This window comes from Oncorhynchus keta, chromosome 26, assembly GCF_023373465.1.
Source record: "Oncorhynchus keta strain PuntledgeMale-10-30-2019 chromosome 26, Oket_V2, whole genome shotgun sequence".
Lineage (NCBI taxonomy): Eukaryota > Metazoa > Chordata > Actinopteri > Salmoniformes > Salmonidae > Oncorhynchus > Oncorhynchus keta.
This window is the reverse complement of record NC_068446.1, coordinates 4,994,245-5,018,757: the sequence shown is the minus strand read 5'-3', so window position 1 is coordinate 5,018,757 and position 24,513 is coordinate 4,994,245. Positions and strand designations below refer to the sequence as shown.

The 24,513-nt window shown below is 42.0% G+C and overlaps 3 protein-coding genes across 8 annotated transcripts in view; 2 read left to right on the top strand and 1 right to left on the bottom strand.

Moving 5' to 3' along the window:
• The window catches only part of LOC118358621 (tyrosine-protein kinase JAK1-like), a 70,325-nt gene extending 69,086 nt beyond the window's left edge, over positions 1 to 1,239 (bottom strand). Inside the window, exon 1 of the mRNA XM_052480092.1 lies at positions 1,091 to 1,239. Coding sequence (XP_052336052.1) covers positions 1,091 to 1,179 — 89 coding nt within the window. The 5' untranslated portion in view covers positions 1,180 to 1,239. The remainder of the gene's footprint in view (positions 1 to 1,090) is intronic.
• On the top strand, positions 623 to 7,544 carry LOC118358855 (adenylate kinase 4, mitochondrial-like). Of its 6 annotated transcripts, none has more exons than XM_035736824.2 (6): positions 623 to 793; positions 3,281 to 3,462; positions 4,692 to 4,811; positions 5,398 to 5,570; positions 5,904 to 6,022; positions 6,222 to 7,544. In XM_035736824.2, the coding sequence occupies exons 2-6, from the start codon at positions 3,321 to 3,323 to the stop codon at positions 6,349 to 6,351; spliced, it is 684 nt and encodes a 227-aa protein (XP_035592717.1). In that variant the 5' UTR covers positions 623 to 793; positions 3,281 to 3,320; the 3' UTR covers positions 6,352 to 7,544. The 6 variants fall into 6 exon arrangements, with proteins under 6 accessions (XP_035592717.1, XP_035592716.1, XP_035592715.1 ...); XM_035736823.2 differs by lacking the exon at positions 623 to 793 and adding an exon at positions 1,238 to 1,384; XM_035736822.2 differs by lacking the exon at positions 623 to 793 and adding an exon at positions 1,391 to 1,545.
• Positions 7,545 to 14,687: 7,143 nt separating this feature from the next.
• Positions 14,688 to 24,513, top strand: part of LOC118358854 (putative tyrosine-protein phosphatase auxilin) — a 63,142-nt gene continuing 53,316 nt past the window's right edge. Inside the window, exon 1 of the mRNA XM_052481153.1 lies at positions 14,688 to 15,113. Within this exon, the coding sequence (XP_052337113.1) occupies positions 14,924 to 15,113 (190 nt within the window). The 5' untranslated portion in view covers positions 14,688 to 14,923. The remainder of the gene's footprint in view (positions 15,114 to 24,513) is intronic.

Below are 24,513 nucleotides of genomic sequence, written 5' to 3'. Positions count from 1 at the left end.
TAAATCGTGAATTGTGTATGTGCTATGAATTCCACACAGGCATTACAGAATTCTAGAAAGGTATTTTACTACCATTAGTAAGATGTTTCTTTCTCACCTCACATGAATGTAATACCTACCAATAAATGTTTAACTACTGTAGCATATCAGCTTTTTCATAAACCCCTTTGAAAGATAATTTCCTATACAACAGATACAAGCAATAAAAGGAATACAACCTTGTTAATTGGTCGAAGTCACCACTGTTTACTCGGTAGTGTTTGAACTGCATAATTTATGGACACCACATAGCTGACGTCGTACTTGTTATGGTTCTTGGGGTTCCGCCCTCAGTGCGCGAAGGTTCTCCAGCAGTCCAGTCGCGTAGCCCGCGGGAGGAGGCTCCTCCCTATCTCCTTCTCCCTCCGCTTCATGTAAACAACTCGATTTGCTCGTTCTGTTTTGGTATCACAGAATTGCAGGAGCACTTGCCAACACTTACTTGAAAAATAACCTGCTGCGCAAGGTTGAGACAACTGTTCAATCGAGAAAAACATAACATTGGTTGCGTAACTGTAAAAATGCAATTAGCATATACAACTCCCAATAGACTGTACTTAGTATATTATCATAATAGCGTATGTCGGACCCTTCGATAATCGTGAAGCGCAGACCAGGTAGCCTATACATTCAATACACGTTTAAAACGCGAAAGAACAATATTGAAAGCAATCATCACATTTCAATGGTTCCAGATATTCAACTCCACGTTTTCGGGAAAGCTTTGTTGCTGTTTTCTATAAATACAACAAGAGTAAGGCTATTTTTTTAAAAACTTTGTAAATAGCCCGTCTTATCATTTTTTATTTTCAAACATATATACATTGCCATAATAACTCTGATATTCAATAACAAGACCATGTAAAAGAGCAACACTATTGGTGTTGATTGAGTTTTACTATTGTGCTGACAAACGCTAACGCCCAGCCTGCACACACCCCTCTCTAGGTAAAAACAAATACTATGTAATCCAAGCATCGAAATTAACATGAACAATTCTTATTCATATTTACTTGTAGTTCAATGTCTGACGGATATTAGTCTTACTTACTTGCATTTTGCGCGTTTCATTCCCGTGTTTACGTGAATAGTTTTAATGACGCAGCAAAGACCCACATCGAACAACGTGATTGTCGCCATTTTTTGTTGTCATTGAAATCTCTCAGCCATGTGACAAAATAATAAAAAAATGTTTCCGGGTCTCGCCGCACAACTAACTGAGTAAATTGATAATCTTCCAATCTAGTTTTTTTTCGTGTGATGGATTCGGCAGGTTCCATTGACTGAAGACACCAATAGGTTGTGCGTGCGCAGCATTTGACTGCTTTTGGACACTGACGCCGCGGTATGGTTCGCAACAAGTACATTCCTTGATGCCTTGGTCCGCAAATGTTGCGGAATGGCACTGTCTCAGTGCGTAATGATGATGATGGCCAATGTTTCAGAGGGAACCCCGACAATCCGGAATTACCGTTTACGCTCTGCATTGACTGCAGCTGTCAACAAGTGCGTTTATTTTGTAGTTTGCAGTATTTTGTCAATAGGTCTCTTACTCATGAATTCGGATTACCATTCATTACGTCATTATCAACTTCCTACCCCATCTGGAAACGTGGCAATCAACAGTGGTGTAAAGTACTTCAGTATAAATACTTTAACGTACTTTAAGTCGTTTTTGGGGGTATTTGTACTTTTTACTTTGCTAATTTATATTTTTGACAACTTTTACTTCACTACATTCCTAAAGAAAATAATGTACTTTTTTACTCCACACATTTTCCCTGACACCCAAAAGTACTTACATTTTGAATACTTAGCAGGACAGGAAAATTAGCCAATTCACACCTTTATCATCCCTACGTCCTATGTTCTGGCAGACTCACTAAAACACAAATGGTTTCTTTGTCAATTATATCTGAGTGTTGGAATGTGCCTCTGGCTATCCTTACATTTTTTTTTAAAACATGCAAATTGTGCCATCTGATTTGCTTAATATAAGGAATTTGTTACATTTCCTTTTGATACTTACGTATATTTAAAACCAAGTACTTTTAGACTTGTACTCAGTATTTTACTGGGTGACTTTCACCTCTACTTGAGTAATTTTCTATTAAGGTATCTTTACTTTTACTCAAGTATGACAAGTGGGTACTTTTTACACCACTGCCAATAAATATAACCCCAAAATAGATCTGAATAGCTTTAATTGCATAGTAATACAACCTTAATCAATGCAGGAAGTTGCAGATTGAGGATAGAAAATGAAGATGAGAACTTTCATACTGTGAAGTGAGTTATTAGCCTAATAGTGTGGAATAGTGAAGAGGTGGGTCACACTAACTATGCATGGTTGATGACCTTCCATTCTAATCCACCCAGGTTATATTCTATTCTAGAATAAGTATATTCTAGACTTCAGAGAGGTTGGGTAAAATGTGGAAGACACATTTCGGTTGAATGCATTCATTTACGCGACTGTATCTCCTTTACCTTTCATGTTTTAGCCACTTACATATGATATGGTTGCAATTCGAAATTATTCGCCTTACTCACAATAGAAAACTACAGGTACCAGATTCCCAAGTTGTACCAAGTTCCTGCGCACAAGTCATCCGCATTTTTTCTTCTTGGTGTGTCTGGGAGGTGCTGAGAAATAGGGCGTTGAGGCAGCTCCTCCATTCATTCGCAGAGAAAAAACCTTTCTTAAAGACGCAGACTACTGTCCCTTGGGAACAGAAAAAAAAACATTTTCTGACTTGGTCTGAGTGAACTACGTGCTATATTACGCATAAGTTTTGCAGGACACACAGGCATAAATCGAAGGTGAGGAGGGATTGTGGGCATCGGTGAGGTAGGCCTACATCGCTTGATTTTTGCCCCGTTGTGTGTTTTCTTCCGCCATAGTTTAAATCCTCCATCTGTACAATCAGGAATCTGGAAAGTTCGATTTCTCTAGCTGATTGGCTGAATGGGGCTCTTTAACAATTCCGTTTTTCTGTAGCCGTTTTAAGTCGTAACCAATTCGGGAAAATTGGCAATTAAGTTAGATTCAGTGTAATAAACTGTTGATATACTGTCCCTGTTAACTCAAAACGAGCAGAAAGTATCTGTTCACGGACTTTAAGGTGCACAGTGCACACCATGGGCAACATTGAAAGATGCTTAGGCCTATCAATGTTTCATTGAAGGCAGCAGGTATAGGCTATAGCAACCCTGGACTTATTTATTTTGTCTCCTCCAGACACAGATACAGTCCGTGGTGTTGCAGGCTATAGTGGAGGATGGCCAAACTGTTCCGAGCGGTGATCATGGGTCCACCAGGCTCGGGAAAGGGGACGATATCCGAGAGAGTTGCTCAAAGATTTGGCCTAGCACGTCTGTCCAGTGGCGACTTTGTTCGGGAGAATATAGCTGCGAATACAGGTAGGCCTATTCTTGATAAATAATTAGACATGCATCTATTTATTGTTTACTATTTATGTAACTGTTTTTTTGATTGCGTCTTTTTTTATTATTTTTTTTTATTGTTTTTTTTTTGCAATAATAACGGTCAGATTTTCAGGGATACAGTGTCCTATCTTAAACTATTGATTATTATTATTATTTGTAGGATTATTTCAACCTAGCTTACATATTTGTTCATGTTAGCCTATAGTAGCCTAACTAGCATTCACCTCCAGTAGCATAAATTGCAACAATATTGTAACGCCCAAGTTGAGGTGAGGTGAAGAGAGTCTCTTGTAAGTTGGCACTGGGCTGGACAGTGGCACATTTCTCACGCCAGAAGTCTCCTATCATCCAAGAGACAAAAACATTAGTTACATTTAGAGGCTATGCCAAATCTACTATCTGATAAGAAACTAAAATGATCCACTATCCATATCAAAAGGAATCCAAGTTATGAAACGTTCTTTGTTAATAGTCTCTGAAACTTCACAGTCTATAGCAAACGTATGTTTGGAATTTCCCTCTTATTTGAGCCAATTGACTTCTTCTGGAGCCTATTTTTGATCCGAACTTGTGCCAATCTTTTTTAGCCCACAAATGAAATGTGTTGCAGGGAGGACAGTGAAAACATGTGTGGGGTTGTAATTACAGATACAGTGCCGTTTCAAGGCCATGCCTTACTAAACCCAGTTTTCCAGAATTACTATACTGGAGTTATTTATATTAATGAAGACATTCTCTTACATTCAAACGTTGTAAACCCGAGACTACCTTAGGAAAATCTGAATGGACACAATGAATCTTATGCTTATGGCTCCATGTATTTTTATTTGAGCCCCTGTAACGAAATTGTCATGATCCAGTTTGGTCAGTATGTCTTTCAATGACATGAATCATTTATTGATGATTTTAGTTTAGAGGGGTCTGGAGATCTTTCTGAGATGTGCTATGTGACTCACTGCTGTAAAGAAAGCAATACAAATGGGGGTAGGAAGAAAACGGGGCGAATGGGTAATCGTTTAGGTGTTAAAGCTACAGAGGGCATTCCTGTCTGGGTTTGCTCTGCCCCCCTACCTCTAGCCAAAAGTCCACCTCTTTTACTAGAAATCTTTCTGAAAACTTCTTAATAGTTTATACTTATCGGGAATTGATGATGACTCCTTCTCCTCTTCCTCCTGCTCCTCATGATTTCCCTCCCTCCACAGACGCTGGTGTTCTGGCTAAGACCTACATAGAGAGGGGTCTGCTGGTGCCGGACAATGTGATGGCCCGGCTCCTACTTCCCAGGCTGGAGGAGATGACCCGCCACAGCTGGCTGATGGATGGTAAAGACCACACGCACACACACACATATACACACACCTTGAAATGCACACGCACTTCCAAAGATCTGTTTGCAGCTGCGTAGTGAAAGCAAGAACATAGAGAGGGCTAATGAATTGGCAAACAACCAAAAAACACATGAGCACAGTAAGGTATGATGAAACATTGACTGTACAGGTTTGTGTCTGACCCAGAAACAACCTGAAACAGGCCAGTCAGGCAGCAGTCCAAGGTCTGTAAACAGTAGTGCAGGTTTACACCCTCTGAAAGCAGCTATTAACTAGTCTCACAGCCAGGCCAGAGGAACCAACAGTAAATATTGTATTTACAGTATGTCTACCAGTCCATATCAGTGTAGGTTAAAGGGAAACAGATACGAATGTGGTCTTTGGATTGTTTACATAACGATATGACCTTTATGATGTCACACAAAATACTGTACATAAATATTTTCCATAAAGTTGTTGTGCAGGATCAATGTGAGATGCACACACGCACACACACACACACACACACACACACACACACACACACACACACACACACACTCCCCTCAGTCTCCGTGCTTCATCTCCCAACTCTCCCCAGGGTTTCCCCGTACCCTGGCCCAGGCCAAGGCTCTGAACAGTACCTGTGACCTGGACCTGGTCATCAGCCTCAACATTCCCTATGAGACCCTGAAGGAGAGGCTGAGTGACCGCTGGATCCACCCAGCCAGCGGCAGGGTCTACAACATGGGCTTCAACCCTCCACACGTACAAGTCAGAAAACATTGTTTTTCCTCCCTATTTTGTCACCATTATTATCGCCATTACACATGTTTAGTCTTCCGGTTAGTCTGTCTGTTCCCACAGAACCAACATTAAGCCAGGGTTTCCCAAACTCAGTCCTTGAGCGGGCCCTCCCTGGCTGGGCGGGCCCTCCCTGGCTGGGCGGGCCCTCCCTGGCTGGGCGGGCCCTCCCTGGCTGGGCGGGCCTCCCTGGTTGGGCGGGCCTCCCTGGTTGCACTACGCAGCTGATTTAAAATCCGAAACTTAGGACTGAGTTTGGGAAAGCCTGCACTCAGCAATGGTTCTGTTGCCCCCCCCCCCCAGGGCAGGGATGACATCAGCGGGGAGCCTTTGATCCAGCATGATGATGACAAACCAGAGGCTCTAGTGGCCAGACTGAGGCACTACAAGGACGTGGCCAAGCCCATCATAGACCTGTATAAGTACGTCCACCCTCCACTTCACTGACACATTTTTAAAAGCATTGTGTAAATTGCTTGCCCTGTGACTATCCTGTATACATTACTCAGAAGTACTGAGTGACAATGTAGTTACAATATAATTATAATGTTCTTACAATATAATGGAATTATGCTACATGGTATTTATGCAACTTTACATGTAAAGGTGTGTCCTCCCCAGGTCAAAGGGCATCCTGCACACTTTCTCAGGCACAGAGACAGACAGGATCTGGCCTTACATCAACTCTCTCCTCAGCACCAAGATCCCCAGCACATCACAGACAGACGCACAACGCATCCCAATGCCCTGAGGAGAGCAGAGACGACGCATCGGAAGGAAAGGCCTTGCACCAGGGGATACTAATGTTAGTCAGTGAAGACATTGGTTGAGTACATGGCTGCAAGACAAGACTACCGCTAGATGTTAGGAGCCATTAGCTTGGCAGTTCTCTCCGTCTCAAAACACGTTTGAAAATACAGTCTTATGCACTACATACATCAGTGGTGCATAGCTTCGGTCCTCAAGGGTTGCAGTGTATGAAGGTTTTCTTCCGTACCTTTTAACCCTGAGACTGATAAAAGTCCCAGGGAGAAACGGAAATCAGCAGGACTGCAGAGCATGAGGGCCTGAGTTGTGCAACTCTAAATATGTCTTCCAAAGACTGTAAGACGAGCTTGATACTTCTATAGCACCCGATGTGTACAGAACTGTTGGTTTCTGTATATCTGATTTATCCTTCATTTAGACTGAAATTACTATTGTGGACTTTTTCTTATAAACAGCACACTCTATAATTTGGCTTAATTTTAAGTTCTATCAGATGAAGAGTTTCATATTTATCAAAAGATTTTGGATTTTCTTCTGTTTAATTTGAAATTAGTCTATTGAAGTTCAGTCCGCAAGACTAGACCAAATAAAAAATTATGATAATGAATGGGTCTATAATTGTGTTAAAAAGGACCAAAGATTTGAATGTGGCCAAAGATAAATGGTAGAATTATATTCAAAGAGCCAGAGGCCTTAATATTTCTAATGACTTTGATTTGATTTAGATTTCTAATGAAGTTTGTGAGTGTTTTAACCAGTTGAAAGTGTAATGCATCTGAATTGCTGTATAAGAAAAGGGATGGGTGTGGTTAGTGGTGGGACAGTGTTTGTGGTTGGACAGTGTTTGTGGGAGGGTGTGTCTTGTGTCTCCCTTTTAGATTTCAATAACACAATATGCAAATAGGCACTGCTGTAATTGGCCCAGAATATATATGGCGAGCCCATTGCGGTGAACGAGTGGTTAGGAAAGCTTTTCATACGCTCTGTTGTGCAACACTGAATGTTTTCTGTCCATAAATCATCTGGCTGTCCAAAATCTGTCATATTCCAAGAAAAATACAATTTCCTTTCAGTTGTTTCACTCTCAAGGTCAAACAGTAGTTCCAGGCAACATGCCTACTATGACTGTAAACTAAATGTCTACCACACAAAGCAAAAGTACTGTACTCAGCTGCATTCCCTGAAGATTTTTTTTTTTTCATAACATTATTGTGTGTCCTTTATAGGAGACTGATAGGTTTCTACTATGAGTATTGTGTGGGAATGCCACTGCAGACATATTAGCTAGGCGATAATAGAAATCTATAGGCACACTGCAGTGATGCAGCATTTGTATCTACAGTGCATTCAGAAGGTATACTGACCCCCTTAACTTTTTACACATTTTGTTACGTTACAGGCCATTTTTTTCTGTATTAAATTGCCCCCTCCCCCCTCATCAATCTACACACAATACCCCATAATGACAAAGCAAAAACAGGTTTTTAGAAATGTTTGCAAATGTATTTATTTTTAAACAACTGAAATATCTAATTTACATAAATATACAGACCCTTTACTCAGTACTTTTTTGAAGCATCTTTAGCAGTGATTACAGCCTAGAGTCTTCTTGGGTATGACGCTACAAGCTTGGCACACCTGTATTTGGGGAGTTTATCACATTCTTCTCTGCAGATCCTCTCAAACTCTGTCAGGTTGGATGGGGAGTGTCGCTGCACAGCTATTTTCAGGTCTCTCCAGAGATTTTCGGTCAGTTTCAAGTCCGGGCTCTTGCTGGGCCACTCAATGACATTCGGAGACTTGTCCCGAAGCCACTCCTGCGCTGTCTTGACTATGTGCTTAGGGTTGTTGTGCTGTTGGAAGGTGAACCTTCGCCCAGTCTGAGGTCCTGAGCGCTCTGGAGCAGATTTTCATCAAGGATCTCTCTGCTCCGTTTATCTTTCCATCGATCCTGACTAGTCTCTCAGTCCCTGCCACTGAAAAACATCTCCTCCTCCATGCTTCACCGTAGTGATGGTGCCAGGTTTCCTCCAGACGTGAAGCTTGGCATTAGGCTAAAAACTTCAACCTTGCTTTCATCAGATCAGAGAATTTGGTTTCTCATGGTCTGGGAGTCGTTAGGTGCCTTGGCAAACCCCAAGCGGGCTGTCATGTGCCTTTTACTGAGGAGTGGCTTCTCTGGCCACCACCATAAAGGTCGGATTGGTGGAGTGCTGCAGAGATGGTTGTCCTTCTGTGGAGAAAGTTCTCCCATCTCCACAGAGGAACTCTGGAACTCTGTCAGAGTGACCATCGGGTTCTTTGTCACCTCCCTGACCAAGGCCCTTCTCCCCAGTTGCTCAGCTCTAGGAAGAGTCTTGGTGGATCCAAACTTCTTTCATTTAAGAATGATGGAGGCCACTGTGTTCTTTGGGACAATGCTGCAGAATGATGGAGGCCACTGTGTTCTTGGGGACCTTCAATGCTGCAGAATGATGGAGGCCACTGTGTTCTTGGGGACAATGCTGCAGAATGATGGAGGCCACTGTGTTCTTGGGGACCTTCAATGCTGCAGAATGATGGAGGCCACTGTGTTCTTTGGGACAATGCTGCAGAATGATGGAGGCCACTGTGTTCTTTGGGACAATGCTGCAGAATGTTTTTGGTACCCTTCCCAAGATCTGTGCCACGACATAATCCTGTCTCAGAACTCTCCGGATAATTCCTTCAACCCCATGGCTTGGTTTTTGCTCTGACACGCACTGTCAGCTGTGGGAAATTTGCAGAAATGTCTAAAAACCTGTTTTCGATGTGTCATTATGGGGTATTGTGTGTAGATTGATGATGAAAAGGCTGTATTGTAACAACATTTGGAAAAAGTCAAGGAGTCTGAATACTTTCCGAATGCACTGTTGTCCACCATGCATGGCAATGCAGTATATTGTGACAGAACTCATAACATTTATAGCACCCTCTCTGTTCAATACACCCTTTGATCTGACATCAGAGAAGGCAGCAGGGAGAAGTGCTTGTGTCTGCATTTGGACACGTGTTTGTGTGTACACATGCACATGTTTTTATGTATGCCTGCACATGTGTGTGTTACTGTAATGAAACCTGAGAAGAACTAAGGGAGGTATTTCTGACAACTCTCTTTTTCTGTCCCCCACCAGAGTTGGCTCTGTAATGCTGCATTCATAACCAAGTGAGGTGGTAATCACCATACATTTTTTACATTTGAGTCATTTCACAGACACTCTTATCCAGTGCAACTTAAAGGACCAATTAGGGTTGGTTACTGGGCCAGCGCTCTTAACTGCTAGGCTACCTGCTTCCCTGGTTGTGAAATCGTAAATACAGCCTCCCGAGTGGCGCAGTGGTCTAAGGCACTGCATCGCAGTGCTAGTTGTGCCACTAAAGATTCTGGGTTCGAGTCCAGAGTCTGTTGCAGCTGGCCACGACCGGGAGAACCGTGGAGCAGCGCACAATTGGCCCAGTGTCGTCCTGGTTAGGAGAGGGTTTGGCCGGCGGGGAAGTCCTTGTCCCATCGCGCACTAGCAACTCCTGTGGCGGCCGGGTGCAGTGCACGCTGACACGGTCGCCAGGTGTACGGTGTTTCCTCTGACACATTGGTGTGGCTGGCTTCCGGGTTAAGTGAGTATTGTGTCAAGGAGCAGTGTGTTGATTGGGTTGTGTTTCAGGGGGATGCACGGCTCTTGACCTTTGCCTCTCCCAAGTCCGTATGGGAGTTTCAGCGATGACACAAGACTCTAACTACCAATTGGATACCATGAAATTGGGGAGAAAATAATTGTACATTTTTTTTTAAAGAAAAAATAAGAAATCTTAAATACCATTTGGATTCACATGCTTTGAACTCGTTGAGAAATGCTGATTTGTTAATGGCCAACAAGCTGCATCAACCATAAAGTAAAAGTACAGCTATCATGCTTGTAAACTAATTATAGTGTACAAAAACCATATTAATAGATTGCGTATTATAAATAATGTTTTGTTGTTGCATTTAAAGCCGAAAATGCTGTTATCGAGGTAATGTCCTTGGTAAGTAACATCAGAGATCAGATTGTGTGAGACTTCGGAGCTCAGGGATGATAATTTCACACAAATTACCCGTTAGAGGGGTGTTCAAGTGGTTTAATCCCAGGCATAAGGATACATTCCAGATTCCCACTTGGTTATGAATGCAGCATTAATCCCATGTGCATTGAATTGGGGTGGAACACATGGAGTGGATTTAAACCAGGGATTAATACTGAATTTGGAGCCTGATGACCTCTGCTCTGTTTACATATCAGACTCAACCATCAGACGTTTGTCATTTCCTGTTGTATGGAGGTGGACATAACAGCGATCTCTCTAGATAGGCCTACATATAGGAAATATGTCTGGTAAAATCTAATATAGGCAATGATAAAAACCCATGTATATTTGCTGGATACTGGGTTATTACATAATTCACACATGTGAGTGAGGAATTTAATTTATTCATCTATCCAGTCCAGAAATCCTTCCCAGATTTTGCTTTCATAAACAGCAAGTCGTGATCCACTATGTAGGTATCATTCACAAGCACACAACTATGCAGTTTACAATGTATTGATCTATATGACATCCGGAACACTTGAACGCACATAGATAGGCTACTCCATATTAGTGTGAGATCAGCAAATGGCGGTCGCAGCATTCGCTTCACTGAAGCTCACATGCAATATATAAGGTGATGATATGATGATGTCGTAGTCCTTGTAATTCTAATGTTAGCCAATCCCAGGAGTTTACATTGTACCCGAACACCACTTACAGGTCGAGGTACAGAAGGACGTTTGACCTTTGACAGGCGGTGAATGACAAATCGAAAGTCGGCATTTCTCAGACCACAGCTGGGGTTTCCGCGCGCATCTCCAGAGCTGAGAACGTCGGGGTTCCAGAGATTATGACAGCGAGCACTCTGGAAGGTAGGGAGGCCTATGACAAAAAGGGCTGTTTTTTTTTACATCATTCTTTTGAAACCATATACGTTTTATATCAAATGCCACTGAAATGCTTCCTCTGGAGGAGCATCGTCTTCATGTGTTACTTCCCGATGAGATTTTAATATTAAAGAATGATTCTCTTCTGCAGAAAGATGTTCTGAATATCGTGGTTTGGCCAACAGTAGAAATCAATCTGAGTTTTTACCAGAATGTTGTCAAATGAATATCCCATAGCATCGTTGATGTTTGGCTTTATTTTCAGTGCAGGTGTTTTGTCAGGCCTAGGTTGTCTTTAGGCGAGGAAATGCATAACGACGGGAAAAAGGCCCTCTGCGCTCAAGCCTTTTATGACGTTGATTATAACCCCGTAGGCTACTGTTGAAGCTTTAAACCTTTCTATGCATTTGTTAATTATTATGAAACAAAAAACGTGCACTGATAGGAGTTACAAACGTGCACTAACGGTTACAAACGTTCCAAGTGCACTGAATGACAAATGTGACCAAGGGGATTTTTAGACATGATCTGAGATTATTCATAATTGAACTATTTGGGAAACCTCTCGAACATAATTCTCAAAGTTTCTATTCTGTGAGATATCAAAATGTAAAATGACATGTTTAGTTTAAAAAATGTTTTTTTTTTTTAAAAGCTGGCTATGACGGGGATGATTCATGTTGCTGAATGCGCGTTTATTGGAGGCGGACACATTGCATTGGAGGGGCAGGTTGAACAAGACGACAATCCTTGAAAAAACATCAAAATATTATACTAATTAGCCTATTTGCTATCATTATCAAAGTAATTATTAAGCTCAGTTTTAAATGGAAATTGGTTTTGCTGAGGAAGAATATTAGGGAAATCCCTTGTACGATCCAGTCGCTTATGCGATTGCCAGTTCTGTTTTTTTCCCACGACGGCATTTGGTGCTTTCAAGACAACTGGACAAACGAGGTCAAATAATGACGTCAGTGATTTTCAGGTGGGAAAGTCGCAGCTCCAGAAAGATGTCCGAGTTTCTAACTTGGAATTCCGAGTTGGATAACCGTTCAAAACTATTTTTCCCATTCGGGGCTCGTTTTTTTTCCTGAATTCCCCCTTGTCTTGAACGCACTGATGATTACATTATATTATCGAAGATAGATAAATTCAGGACTAGATTTTTCAGTGTAGGTGTAGCTTATTAATATGAGTTATAGACATTAGTAGCCTTAATTATGAGAAACTGACCAGATGAAGTCTAAACTTGATTTAGCAAATGGCATATTTCTCTTATGCATGAATATACAAAAAATATTCATAGATTGAATAATGACATATAGCATAGGCCTATATGGAAATACTACGCGATACTATGGGAGAATATCAATTGCATACTCCTGAAAACCCATTGGTGGAGAAGGTCAGAGGGTCTGGCCCTCTGGCTTCCTCATCCAATGGGTTTTGAGAAGGAAGCGATGAGAGGACTCGGAGTATGCAGTTGAAAATCTCCCTATGTCTGCCAGTGGAGCCTAACCCTACCCAGCAGATTTCAGTGGTCATTCCATTTTAAACAGTACAGGGATAATCATTAATCCACTATCCACCCTTAAAGATTATGGAAAATCCAATGAATCTAGTAGAATAGCTTATTTTTGGTCAGTATAGGCCTATTGAAGAGAACGATTGTATGGTTGGACAGTTGGCCCGGACTTCCATAGTATTGTTGTCTTCAAGATGATATGGACATGCCTTAAATAAGCATATAGTAAAGGCACCCAACATGGATGCCACAGCGCAATGTTTGATGGGGTGTACAGCTGAAGAGCTGAAATAAACATCAGTTTATGAGGCAAAGGTCTTGTAAAATATCCCAAGGTCTTTGTTAAACTTTGATCTTCTCTTTAACCCACAGTGTCTTATTAACATCCAAGACATATCCAAGTGGTTAAACCCCTCCTATAAAAGTACGAATGAGTTCAATGTGGAATTTAAAGCTTTAGGAAGTTAATAAAGGCAGTAGTAGGCGGGGTTATGTAGTTATTTATTTCAAAAGAAATTGCTGTCATTGTTTTTAGCAGGTTTATGATTGTCTCTCCCTGTTTGCTGTTCATATTCACTTATCTGTCCATTATGATGAATTATTTGGAAGTGTAGTTGTCAGTACAGTGTGACCTGCTTTTAAAACTGGATCCCAAATTCAAAACGGGTTAGTTAGTTATGAGTACAGTGGGCACTGTCATGATCAAAGTGATCGCTTCTTGTATCACACAGTTGTGTGGCCATAACCATGAAATACCATGTCACCAGTGGTATAAAAAAAAATGTCAGGACATTACATTGCTTTTTTGATGCCCTGGTCCAGTTTTCTAAGTGAAGGTTGTAACCATTTGTATTGGAGACTGAAAGCAGGAGTTGACATCCTGAAGCAATGCATCACGTTGGGAGGCTGGCTTTCAGAGGAAACTACATCCTTCAATGGAGTGGCACTTTGTGTCCGGTTACGTGGGGAATCATTTATCTTTTTGGGGGGAAATTCCCTTCCCTGCTGCGCTTTCAGTCCAGGGCTCCTGGTATAAAGGGTTTCCCAGGCCCGAGTCCTGCTTTGAGCAACCATGCAGCCCCTCGGTTGCCAAGGGACTGGGCCAAGGAAAGAAGCATGTTCCAGAACTCCAAGTAGTTGACTTGGTACTGCGTCCCAAATGGCACCCTATTCCCTATATAGTGCACTACTTTTGACCACTGCCCATTTTGACCAGAGGCCCGTGGCCCTTGTCTAAAGCAGTGCACTATATAGGGAATAGGGTGTCGAGATCTTTAATGATCAACAGAGTGAAGTTCTCCCCCAGTCCCCTGACAAAGCACAATGCTGTCCTACAGTGCGGACTAAAAGACTTCAGCACTTTAATTCCTTTATACTATGTCTGTGGAGCGATACTGTATAGCCTACAACTGGCCCATAACCAGCTTAAACTATAGCCCTTAGCAATGGAGACTATTGCCTACATAGCTTATAAGAGCCTTAAAAGTGTTCTGCAATAATATTGTTAATTTAAACCTTAATTATTATTATGAGAATATGAGGATATTGTGTTAACTATAGGCTGTTAAAATATGTTTTTATAAATCGATGTGGGAATATTTTCGTGTAGAATATAATCAATCCTATGTAGGCTATCCTGTAGGCTAAATCACATCTACAACCTATCCAACATTTATATTTTCTGACAAATAGTAGCCTACTGCTTTGTAAAGAAATAACAATGAAACAGGCGATCGTTTAGTCACCTACTGCCGACATGGTGTTGTCAGGATTGGCCTGGAGCAGAAAGCCTGAAAGGACCCACTAACTCAACAGGGACTGGCAGGCATAGCGGTGGATGTGCGGCGTAGTAAATGCGATCCTGACGACAACGTTCTGCTTATGATATCGCGGAGAAAAGAAAACAGGGAGAGGCGGTGCTGGAACTGCTAGCGCATATCTGGTGGATTATTTCTAAACAGATATCTGAGATTTTTGTCGTCGGGGATATGTGCATGCAGTAGCTTCTTTTTGTAGTATATATATGTAATTCTCAAATCCACGGTGCAGAGTTGAATGAGATGAGCCTACTGGGTGGCTATAAGAAAAAGACCTGCAGTTACGATGGCTATGAATCTTTACAGTTGGTCGATAGCAGCGGTAACTTCAATAACGGGGGAGGGAGAGGCGGCGGCTCGGTAGCAGCAACCCTAGGCGGACCGAAGGCAGGCCCACTGCGCGAGGACGACTGCAGCACCATGGACAGCTCAGGTAAGCAGCTCTCTCGCCATGGGAGGCGGTGTGGCACACGCGCAGCAAGCAAGAACAAGCTGCGGATAACGCTGCTCTGTTGCATGCGAGGCAGAGCACGCCTGTCGCCGTGTGATACTCCCTGAAATATATTTAATTGAATAAGATGAGTGTGAACAGGTCCAAATAGGTTATCCATCTAGCCCATGTTGTCTGATGTTTGTATGTCTTGTTGCTTCCGTGCATTACATCATGTAATCGTGGTTGTCTCATTATCGAAGGACTACATCGTTCTGCTTTCATTTTGTGTGAGTCGAGCTGATCTCGTCTAGTATACTTCGGGTTGAAACAACATATATATGTCTGTTTTAGCGTCCACTACTATTCTAACAAAAAAGGCTTAATGTTGCAGTCGTTTATTAGGCTACATATATTGTAATAAAACTGCAACTATTGTAATTCAACATGCACGCATTAGACCATAAACATAGCCCCTATCAATCACCCTGCTAAGGTGTAGTCCTAAGTGATTACCAGTGATAGTAATAGACAGATTGACAATCGCTTACATGGCAGGAAACCCCCCACTAACCCAATAATATAATCTAATTGTCCTTGTTCCTTTTTAATAATTTCATGTTGTGAATTTCCCGCATATACAATTGGCTATGTCAGGGATTTTCTAACTTTTCTTGCCCAGGGACCCCTGCCCAGGCAAACCGGCTACCCAGACCGGACCCCCATCAGACGTAAACAAAAAAGTATTGTCTTATCATGATAGGTGAATGTGAATGATAATGGCAAGTAGAAGTAATCAACATTTTAAAATGAATATATTTGGTAGGCAGTGTCATTATTTTGACCTCCCCACAGCTCATTGGAAGTGTGGACTAACATAGTCTATTAGCTGTAAAGGTATCTTGGCAGCGAAGAGAACATTTCACTATTGTAAAGCTAGTTTCCTGCAATTCTACACATTTTTCCATTGAGTTGAGAGAGAATGTTGCAGTTTAGAAGCTATTTTCCAGCAATGCTACACCGTTTGTCATGAGCTGAGAGGAAATGTTAAAGTTTTAATGCTAATGCAGTGTTCCTCTCCTCAAACAAAATCAATACCCTGAATGCCCTATTTTTGGAATATTCGATTCTCCCTGACTGTCTAGCTTTTATTTGATTTGTTAGTTTTTCAAAGATGGTATTATAAAAAATATATATTAGTTCAATATCTTTTCTGCTTTCTATCTGATTTTGGTCGTTTAAGTTGACACTGAAACAGTTTTTCTGTCCAAAAATATCTTGTTTTGGTCATTTAAGTTGGACAGTGAAACTGTTTTTCCATCCCGCATATTATCGCTTAGACGACCTGCCTAAGAATTTTCTATACAGAAAAAAACACTGTAATTAGCTCCAGTGACTGTAATTACCTCCAGATTAAAATGATAGTTGTAGATTTTGACAAAGAAGCCATTTTACCTACTTCCCCAGAGTCAGATGAACAGGAACATCTAGCATGCTAACTGCTACTCTAGACATCCAGTCATTGCGCTAACGCTAGTTAGCATTGGCTCGGGGAAACAAACTCTAAATTCCTTCATACTGGACACAGAGACATACGAATGGTATCCATATTGGTATTCTGTTGCAGCTAGCGATATTCATCAAATAATACATTTTCACACCAAAAAATATTATTGTGGACCCCCTGCAGTACGTCGGGCCATGGACCCCAGTTTGAAAACCCCTGGCCCGTATCATGTGGAGAGCCACTAACATTGAGTGGCTGCTGCCAACACACTGACTCAACTCCAGCCACTTTAATAATGGGAATCGATGGGAAATGATGTAAAATATATCACTAGCCACTTTAAACAATGCTACCTAATATAATGTTTACATACCCTACATTATTCATCTCATATGTATACGTATATACTGTACTCTATATCATCTACTGCATCTTTATGTAATACATGTATCACTAGCCACATTAACTATGCCACTTTGTTTACATACTCATCTCATATGTATATACTGTACTCGATACCATCTACTGTATCTTGCCTATGCCGCTCTGTAACATCACTCACTCATATATCTTTATGTACATATTCTTATCCCCTTACACTTGTGTCTATAAGGTAGTAGTTTTGGAATTGTTAGCTAGATTACTTGTTGGTTATTACTGCATTGTCAGAACTAGAAGCACAAGCATTTCGCTACACTCGCATTAACATCTGCTAACCATGTGACAAATAAAGTTGGATTAGATTTGATTTGAGTTAAATAGCCACAGTTCATTGTCAGTGAGTGAGTGGTAATGTTGTGAACAGGGCTATCCCCACAGCTCACTGCTCACTGCACTGCAGTGCAATGAAAAAACCTGGGTCTATCTGAGCTGAGTGTCAAGTGAGTCTGTCCGGGCTAGACAGCTAGCTGGCTGGCTGGCCTCTGCAGTATGGCTGGTGCTGCTTCTGCTGTATGGGGTGGCTGAGTCTGTATCTCCAGCTTTCTCTGCTTCCATGTGTAGCTCAGTAAACATCAGAGCTCTGCAGACTCCCACGTTCCATCTGGCCAGCCTTGTTACATTGGCAGGCAAGCCAGCCACACAGGCACACTGAATGACTGACTAACCAACAGACATGGAGGCAGACACAATGACAGACCCAGAGACAGGTGGATTGACAGGTTGCAGCTAGACAGGAGGTGTCTGGTTAGTAGTTAGGTTCTGAGACTGCATTGGAGGTCTTCCCATATAGAAAAGGTTTATATAAATCACCAATGTGTTTGATAGGCAATGACAAGACCACCGGGCACCGTCCGTTCAGCATCCGAAAGTGTCTATTATGTGACAAATTTCATATCAGAAATGCAAACTTCCCCATCTCCCCAAATCCAGGGCAGCTCTCTTCCAGTAGATCTGTTTTATTGACATTAAGTGAATAATAGATGGCTGGATGGCGTCACTGCAGTCTGCTGTGAATATTCGATTCTTAAATGAAGGGGAACATTGTGAAATGTGGGTGTGATATGATAGCTTTCACTCTTTCTACTGACGGAATACTTAGGATCCTTTCTAGAGGAAGAAATGCATAATGGTATGGTGCATATCTGCTGTATCAATCAGGCTTTGTGGGTGTGTATCTCCCACATAGGTCAATATATAGGCCAAGCTGCATGTCCCTTCCAGACAGATGAATCATACACTCTTTGTCTTGTCAGTAGCATCTATAATGGAAAAGCTTAGGGCCTGTTTGTTGGGACAGTTGCTGTTTGGCACACAATAGAGGCACCCATGTCACTACTGCAGTACACTGTCTGTCTGTCTGTCTGTCTGTCTGTCTGTCTGTCTGTCTGTCTGTCTGTCTGTCTGTCTGTCTGTCTGTCTGTCTCTCTGTCTCTCTGTCTCTCTCTCTCTCTCTCTCTCTCTCTCTCTCTCTCTCTGTCTCTCTCTGTCTCTCTGTCTCTCTCTCTGTCTCTGTCTCTCTCTCTCTCTGTCTCTCTCTGTCTCTGTCTCTCTCTGTCTCTGTCTCTCTCTGTCTCTGTCTCTCTCTGTCTCTGTCTCTCTCTGTCTCTCTCTCTCTCTCTCTCTCTCTCTCTCTCTCTGTCTCTGTCTCTCTCTGTCTCTGTCTCTGTCTCTCTGTCTCTCTCTCTCTCTCTCTCTCTCTGTCTCTCTCTCTCTCTCTCTCTCTCTCTCGGGTTAGGTTAGGTCTATTGAAGGAGAGAGGCACATGGAGACTCTGTCTGTATTGATCTCTCTGACCGACCGGGCCAAGTCTATCTGTGCCAGCGCCTCTGTGACTGGGTCTCTCTCTCACACATCATAGGTGTCTGACTGGAGCAGGGTGGATGGAGGGATGGAAGGGAGCAGAGGAGGTGGGTGAGAGGGGGGCGTTTTGGTCAGAGTTCAGAGAGCAGTAGCTAACTAAGGGACGGCTGTGGAGGAGGCTCCCTTACTTTAAAAGAGGGACACAATGACCTGTCACATAGTCTGAAGGAGGTTGGTAAATAATGTCTGAGTTACACAATGACTCTTTAGATATAGTTTCAGAAATTCTTGTTTTAACCGAATAAGATCTGTACATTTCCACTCGTGTATTAGTCAAGATGTCTGCAGACTCTCTGTGTTGTTGTCTACATACAGCTGTGGAGGAGGAGGTTCTGATGCTATGTGTTTGTGTCAGTGGCGAACCGTGGCTATTGAGCCTAGGCCTTTGTACCAAATTCAGAAATTGCGAAAAACAACAGAAACATAAGCATCACTTAATGCGCTCCTCGCGCTTGCTTACACAACCCATGGTAGCCTAACGCCATCACTATCACACTATCACCATCACTATCACACTATCACCATCACTATCACACTATCACCAAACGCGACAACAGTGACATATCAAAGGGTGTGATAGGCTCGTGACGTTGAAAGCGAATGCGATACCAGCACACTCCATGTAGGACTTTCTGTAAAATACATAGGGCCGATAGAAAGACAGCAGTCGCACACAGCATGACGTTAAAAGATAAGCAGCCTGTTCACCTGGACATAATAAGTCAGTAAGTCCCAATCATAAGAATACAAAAACTCAACCATTTGCCCATAGAAATGTACAACTGTTACTTCCCAGTGCAAAAACACATTTGTCACGTTCAGCACACAAAGTAACCGGTGATCTAAAGTTTCAACGGAACAATGTTTTTTACGCACAAAGTTATTGTCAAAGTGATAACAACAGCAAGCGAGCTGCAATAAAAAAACGGAACACCCATTCCACTCACCAGATGATAACAACAGCTCTACGATAACACCTGCTGGCTGCAGCCGCTGTACACCAGCCTAAAACACAAAACTAGCCAACTAGACTGGGATTCCAAAAGTATAACTTATTTAACAACAAATATAACACAATATACAAACACATTTGACAAAACAGTATGCCAAATAATACAGACAAACTTTCTACGCAGCAAACATATTTAAGGCTTCACAGGCTTTACTTTTCAATTAGCTTTAGGGCATAACATGGCTATATACAGGGAGTACCAGTAGCGAGTCGATGTGCAGAGGTGCGAGGTAATTGAGGTACCTATGTACTGTACATATATGTAGGGGTAAAGTGACTAGGCAACAGGATAGATTATAGACTGAGCAGCAGTGGTGAATTTGAAAGTGTGTGTGTGTGTATGCGGGTGAACGTGTGTGTGGCTTCAGTATGCATGTGTGCACATCTTATGTGTGTGTGTGGGAATATGTATTGTCTGTGTGTGTGTATGTGTTGGGGTGTCAGTGTAAGTATGTGTGAGTGTATGGGTCCAGTGTGTGTGCATGTAGTCCATGTAAGAGACCTAGTTCAAAAAAGGGCCAATGCTGGTAATCTGGGTAGCCATTTAATTAGCTACGTAGCAGCTTTGTTTTTGCATTGTTATGGCTTGGGGTTAGAAGCGGTTCAGGGTCCTGGTGGTTCCAGACTTGGTGCACTGGTACCGCTTGCCATGCAGTAGAAGTGAGAACCGTCTATGGCTTGAATGGCTGGAGTCTTTGACAATTTCTTGGGCCTTCCTCTTACACCGCCTGGTATAGAGGTCCTGGATGGCAGGGAACTCGGGCCCCAGTGATGTTCTGGGACTTACTTACCACCAATGTTCCCTCAAAATGTTTCCGGAACTGAGAAAATGTCAGATCTGCTGAGTGCAAACTTGAATGTTGTGAAAATTCTGTGCAACTTCTAGCGCGCGTTACTGTGATCACTGAGACTGTACCCGCTTTAAGTTACAATTTCAGACAGCGGTAGGTTAATGTGGCTATTTGATCATAACGTAGGCCCACTAGGGTGGCCTACCATCAAAAACAATGGGGGAATTGCCTCGCATAACATTTTCTTCATGCTTCTTCATGCTATTCAGACACAAGAGCATTAGTGAGGAAGTGCACTAATTTTATGCGATTAGACCTGACTCGCAGTCTGCGTTCCAATTCATTTAAAGGTGTTCGATGAGGTTGAGGTCAGGGCCCTGTTGCAGGCCAGTCACGTTCTTTCACACCAATCTCAACAAACCATTTTTGTATTGACCTCGCTTTGTGCACGGGGGAATTGTCATGCTGAAACAAGAAAGGTGCTTCCCCAAACTGTTGCCACAAAGTTAGAAGCACAGAATCATCTAGAATGTCATTGTATCTTGTAGCGTTAAGATTTCCCTTCACAGGAACTAAGGGGCCTAGCCCGAACCATGAAAAACAGCCCCAGACTATTGTTCCTCCCCCACCAAACATTACAGTTGTCACTATGCATTCGGGCAGGTATCGTTCTCCTGGCATCTGTCATACCCAGATTCTTTTTGAAAATAGTTTCTTTTTGTTGTTGTTGCTAAAATAGTTATTATATTATTGATTGATTGACTATGACTTTTCAAATGACCCAGTATTGCTAACTGCATTTTAGCTCCAGGTAAATGTTGCAATTCTTCAGCCATTCCTTGACCTGTGACCAAAAACGAGCTACATATGGACAGTACCAAAATAAATGATCTAATGACTCTGCCTCCTCGCAGCAATATCTGCAGAGCTGTGAAAATTGTATCCCCCATATAACATTCTATTGGTTGCAAGAATTTTGGCATAATCATTTAAATTGAAAAATTCTACGTTTTTAATCTGACGTCGTTTTGTGTGTCAATTCATAAACCAAATGCCATGGAATCGGTACATCGAAAGTCTCTTCCCAACTATTCGCAATTTATATGGCACAACTGTACATTTTTTGGTCCTGAAATGAAACTGGTATATATTTTTATTTATCACAATTTTCTTTTAAGCCGGACGTCATTTACACTGACACAAATAAAACACTCTCTGACACTTCCCTTATGTGAGGAAGGAACCAAGGGGAGTGACAGATATAGGGAAGATAATCAAGGAGGTGATGGAGTCCAGGTGAGTGTCATGAGGCGCTGGTGCGCTTGACGATGGTGCCAGATAATCAGCAACCTGATGACCTCCCGGAGAGGGAGTATAAGTGACAGATATTTTGGAGATGATTTCGTTTTCACTAAACCGAAAGTGAGCATTTGTAATCTGAATAAAGGGAAAAAGGCCATTCTTGAACATGGGTTGAGACATTCTTACTAATTTACTAGAGAACCATTTTGGATTTAAGTATAACTTTTGTATGACTGATGCCTTTAGTGAGAGGTCTAATGCTTTAATATTTAATCATTTCTGCCCAACCAAATTCACATTCATTATATAAATAGGCCCTTTTAATTTTGTCTGGCTTGCCATTCCAAATAAAATGGAATTTTTTTTGCTCATATCATTTAAAAAACAGGTCGCTAGGTGTAGGCAAGACCACAAGCAAATAGGTCAATTGTGATATGACTAAAGAGTTCATTAGAGGGATTTTTCCACAAATAGACAGGTATTTTTCTTTCCATTGGAGCAAGATGTTATCTATTTTTGGAGTGAGATGATTTCTGTCTTTCAGGATGTGTATTCCGAGTATGTCCACTGGGGTCAGACCATTTGATTGGTAAAATACAGTCGTGGCCAAAAGATTTGAGAATGACACACATATTAATTTTCACAAGGTCTGCTGCCTCAGTGTCTTTAGATAGTTTTGTCAGATGTTACTATGGAATATTGAAGTATAATTACAAGCATTTCATAAGTGTCAAAGGCTTTTATTGACAATTACATGAAGATGCTTGGAGATTGTCAGAATTTATGGGTTTTTGTTTGTCCACCCACGTCTTGAGGTTTGACCACAAGGTCTTAATGGGATTAAGGTCTGGGGAGTCTCTTGGCCATGGACCCAAAATATCGACGTTTTGTTCCCCGAGCCACTTAGTTATCACCTTTGCCTTATGGCAAGGTGCTCCATCATGCTGGAAAAGGCATTGTTCATCACCAAACTGTTCCTGGATGGTTGGGAGATGTTGCTCTTGGAGGATGTGTTGGTACCATTCTTTATACGTGCTGTGTTCTTAGGAAAAATTATGAGTGAAACCACTCCCTTAGCTGAGAAGCAACCCCACACATGAATGGTCTCAGGATGCTTTACTGTTGGCATGACACAGGACTGATGGTAGCGCTCACCTTGTCTTCTCTGGACAAGCTTTTTTCCGGATGCACCAAACAATCGGAAAGGGGATTCATCAGAGAAAATGACTTTACCCCAGTCCTCAGCAGTCCAATCCCTGTACCCTTTGCAGAATATCAGTCTGTCCCTGATGTTTTTCCCGGAGAGAAGTGGCTTCTTTGCTGCCCTTCTTGACATCAGGCCATCCTCCAAAAGTCTTCGCCTCACTGTGCGTGCAGATGCACTCACACCTGCCTGCTGCCATTCCTGAGCAAGCTTTGTACTGGTGGTGCTCTGATCCCGCAGCTGAATTAACTTCAGAAGATGGTCCTGGCGCTTGCTGGACTTTCTTGGGCTCCCTGAAGCCATCTTCACAACAATTGAACCACTCTTCTTGAAGTTCTTGATGATCCGATAAATGGTTGATTTAGGTGCAATCTTACTGGCAGCAATATCCTTGCCTGTGAAGCCCTTTTTGTGCAAAGCAATGATGACGGCATGTTTTTCCTTGCAGATAACCATGGTTGACAGAGGAAGAACAATGATTCCAAGCATTTTCAAGCATCCAGTCTGTTTCCTTTTCAAGCATCCAGTCTGTTATTCGAACTCAATCAGCATGACAGAGTGATCTCCAGCCTTGTCCTCGTCAACACTCACGCCTGTGTTAACGAGAGAATCACTGACATGATGTCAGCTCGTCCTTTTGTGGCAGGGCTGAAATGCAGTGGAAATGTTTTTTGGGGGATTCAGTTCATTTGCATGGCAAAGAGGGACTTTGCAATTAATTTGCATTTCATCTGATCACTCTTCATAACATTCTGGAGTATATGCAAATTGCCATCATACAAACTGAGGCAGCAGACTTTGTGGAAATTAATATTTGTGTTATTCTCAAAACTTTTGGCCACGACTGTAAGTATTCGTAATATAGTACACTTATCATCATGTGGTTTTAATCCAGAGAGGATAGTAAAAGTATATAGATCCTCTAAGAGGCCGTGGAGAGACTCCAATTGTGGTTTTAATCCAGAGAGGATAGTAAAAGTATATAGATCCTCTAAGAGGCCGTGGAGAGACTCCAATTGTGGTTTTAATCCAGAGAGGATAGTAAAAGTATATAGATCCTCTAAGAGGCCGTGGAGAGACTCCAATTGTGGTTTTAATCCAGAGAGGATAGTAAAAGTATATAGATCCTCTAAGAGGCCGTGGAGAGACTCCAATTGTGGTTTTAATCCAGAGAGGATAGTAAAAGTATATAGATCCTCTAAGAGGCCGTGGAGAGACTCCAATTGTGGTTTTAATCCAGAGAGGATAGTAAAAGTATATAGATCCTCTAAGAGGCCGTGGAGAGA